This window comes from Solanum lycopersicum, chromosome 6, assembly GCF_036512215.1.
Source record: "Solanum lycopersicum chromosome 6, SLM_r2.1".
NCBI lineage: Eukaryota > Viridiplantae > Streptophyta > Magnoliopsida > Solanales > Solanaceae > Solanum > Solanum lycopersicum.
Window position 1 is genome coordinate 4,178,121 of NC_090805.1, and position 2,831 is coordinate 4,180,951.

Genomic DNA, 2,831 nt, shown 5'->3' on the forward strand with positions numbered 1-2,831 from the left:
AAATGTGTTGATGTTGGGAAACTGAGGTTATGTAAAACCTCGGTTGGTCTTCTATAGTTGTTGTTACATATGTTGCGGTGTGGTAAAAATGTTGATGATGAAGAGATTTTTTTTTGAGAATATATTTTCTGGATTACTGAGGCAGTCTCCAAGTGGGAGAATTGTTAGGTAGTGGAGCCTGATTAATATATATAACTGTTTACGTGGTTTAATTGGATCATTGTGTCACGTTCCAACACGGTAACATTAAAGGAAAAATATATTTAGTTAACTTAATGTACTCAATCTCAAAAACTCATTTCCCAAGTGACCGTGGAACTTACTAGGTCATGTTAATATTTGCCTGCCACATGCTAAGTGTCATAGTTAATTTTATACTATTATTCATTGTATATTAGTTGCTATTTTGGGTTTGCCGATGATACCTACGCAGTATAGGTTGCCCCTTACTAAGCCCTACTTATGTTTTTCTTTTTTTTTCTTTTATTGGAATGAAAAGAGTGTAAGACAAAAAGAGTTTACGAGAAACTTCGACTCGCCCTAAGCTCTAGCCACTCTTAGCATATCAGGTTCAAGGGTGATCTATTAATTTTAGCTGGTGTTGGAATTCTCGATCATGACTTGATGCCCTTAGTTTTTGGACATAAATTACTTTATTTCATTTATTTTGGTGTCTTTGATACTCTTAGACTTAGTATTTGCATATTAGATTTCCTTGATGCAATTTTTTATTTATTCTGGGAAACGATATTTAATAAAATTTTGAGCTTCCGCAATATGCTTGTACTTTGTATGTTGGGGTTAAATTTGTTGGTTCTCCCACCTAGGAGGTAAAGTGTGGGTACCACTCGTGACGTGTAATGGGTCTAGAGTAACTTGGTATCATAGCTTTAGACTAGGTGATCTCATCACTCAAGGACAAGTCTAGTAGTCTTGCTGAATTGTACTTGGAAGACTTTACTTTTCTTTGAGAGACTTTAGAACTTAATGTAGTTTTCTAATTATTTTTATTTTCAACAACTTAAATATTTAAGTACATATTAAAACTACAACTTTCAATTTATATGTTTAAATGTAGAATTTTTTTTAACAATAAGTAGATATTGAATTTGATCTGAGTACACATACACATATTAAGTAAATGATCAAATGGTTATTCTATAGTTTTAGTTTTGCAATTACTTTTGTTGGAAATGTAGTCAAAAACAACGATTTTACTACCTATAAGAAATGACCGTCTTCTAATTGATGATACAAATTATGAGTTTTGAACTTTCCTTGTAAATATTAATGATATCATCATTCGAATAAACTAAGACTAAATATGCATATTTCTTAGAGCAAATCAATTGAACTTCAAAAAAGGAAAAATAATAAGTTTTGGTCTATTTTATATTTTGCTTTCCATATTCCTACCACAATTTTTGATTGTAATTAAAGACCTAACACACTATAAAATACAGAGCTAGCCTCATGTATTAGAATCACTCATTCATAGATTTCTCCATTTTCTTTGTCATGTCTTCAGAAAATATCATAACTCTTAAGACTAGCGATAATAAGGAATTCAAACTAGAAAAGTCTGTAGCGGTAAAGTCAGAAGTCATCAAGAGCTTTGTACAAGATAATGATTGTACTTTCATCCCCTTGACTAATGTTGATGGAAAAACAATAGAAAAAATGATAAATTATTGGAAGAAACATTCGGAGGAAGGTGTTACGGAAGTTCAACTAGAGAATTTTGATCAGAATTTCTTGAAGATGAGCCACGCAGAATTATTTGATGTTCACTTGGCTGCTAGATATCTTGATGATAAGCAGTTGGAGGAGGTAATAATCCAAGAATCTATTGATAGAATAAATGGGAAAACACTAGAGGAAATACGTGAAGTATTTGATATCGTGAATGATTATACTCCAGAGGAAGAGGAGCAGGTCCGTAGAGAGAATGCTTGGGCTTTTAAATGATTTTATAATATTTCTGTTATTTCCTTAGTTATATCATATTTTTAGGTTTATTTTATTTATGTTAGTTCTATCATTTGTTGTTCCTTTTCTAAGAAATATTGTTGGGTTTGAAATTATTTATAAATTTTGTTGGAAAGAAATTAGAGCTAATTATAATATTTGAAAAAGAACATTCATTCAAATGGTGGATAGATGAATTTCATATCTCAAAAAGAATTATCTAAATTTATCCTTTCAATAAATTTGAGCTCTTTTCTTTCAAAGCATATCCAATAGTCATGATATATTTTCTTGATTTATTCCCATAATTTGAATTCTAGAAAGCCTCTTAACATAGACTTTTCTTTGAAGCTAAACATAAAATAACAAAAATGATTTTTGGTACTCTAGAATTCTCCTTTGGAAGACTACTAAATGTGCATAGCATATTTTTGAGAATATCTAGTTTAATACACTTTCAGTTTATATTTAGAAATATTATAATATATCTAAACAATTCAAAGTACCCTCTAAAATTTACAACACTCTTTAGTAGATACAAGACGTACTTAACCTCTCAGAGGTCTTGTACAAGCCCTTAGACATCATTCATCGCATACATTTATGAAAAGTAGTGTGGAATTACAACTTTTCACACGAAATAGTACTTCAAAACATCTTTCATAGAAAACATAAGGAATAAGGGTAAGTCTCAATGTCACCATCTTAGACACACGAATATTTTGGAAAACGGCCCATACAATAGAAATATAAAAATACATAGTATATTATGATACTTTTAACAAAGAAATCTAAAGATAATAATTTCCTCGAATCAAGTGAGGACATATCCTATCTTTGATTGAAAGAGTCCTAGTTTTCAT

The 2,831-nt window shown here is 30.4% G+C and overlaps 1 protein-coding gene across 1 annotated transcript; it reads left to right on the forward strand.

Moving 5' to 3' along the window:
- The first annotated feature begins 1,518 nt into the window (after positions 1–1,518).
- LOC101251188 (SKP1-like protein 1B) lies at positions 1,519–1,968 on the forward strand. The gene has a single exon (XM_010323624.3). The coding sequence runs from the start codon at positions 1,519–1,521 to the stop codon at positions 1,966–1,968; it is 450 nt and encodes a 149-aa protein (XP_010321926.3).
- Positions 1,969–2,831: the final 863 nt, after the last annotated feature.

Bases quoted from the DNA above. Each gene is read 5' to 3' on its own strand.
- LOC101251188 (XM_010323624.3), top strand. From the start codon at position 1,519: ATGTCTTCAGAAAATATCATAACTCTTAAGACTAGCGATAATAAGGAA.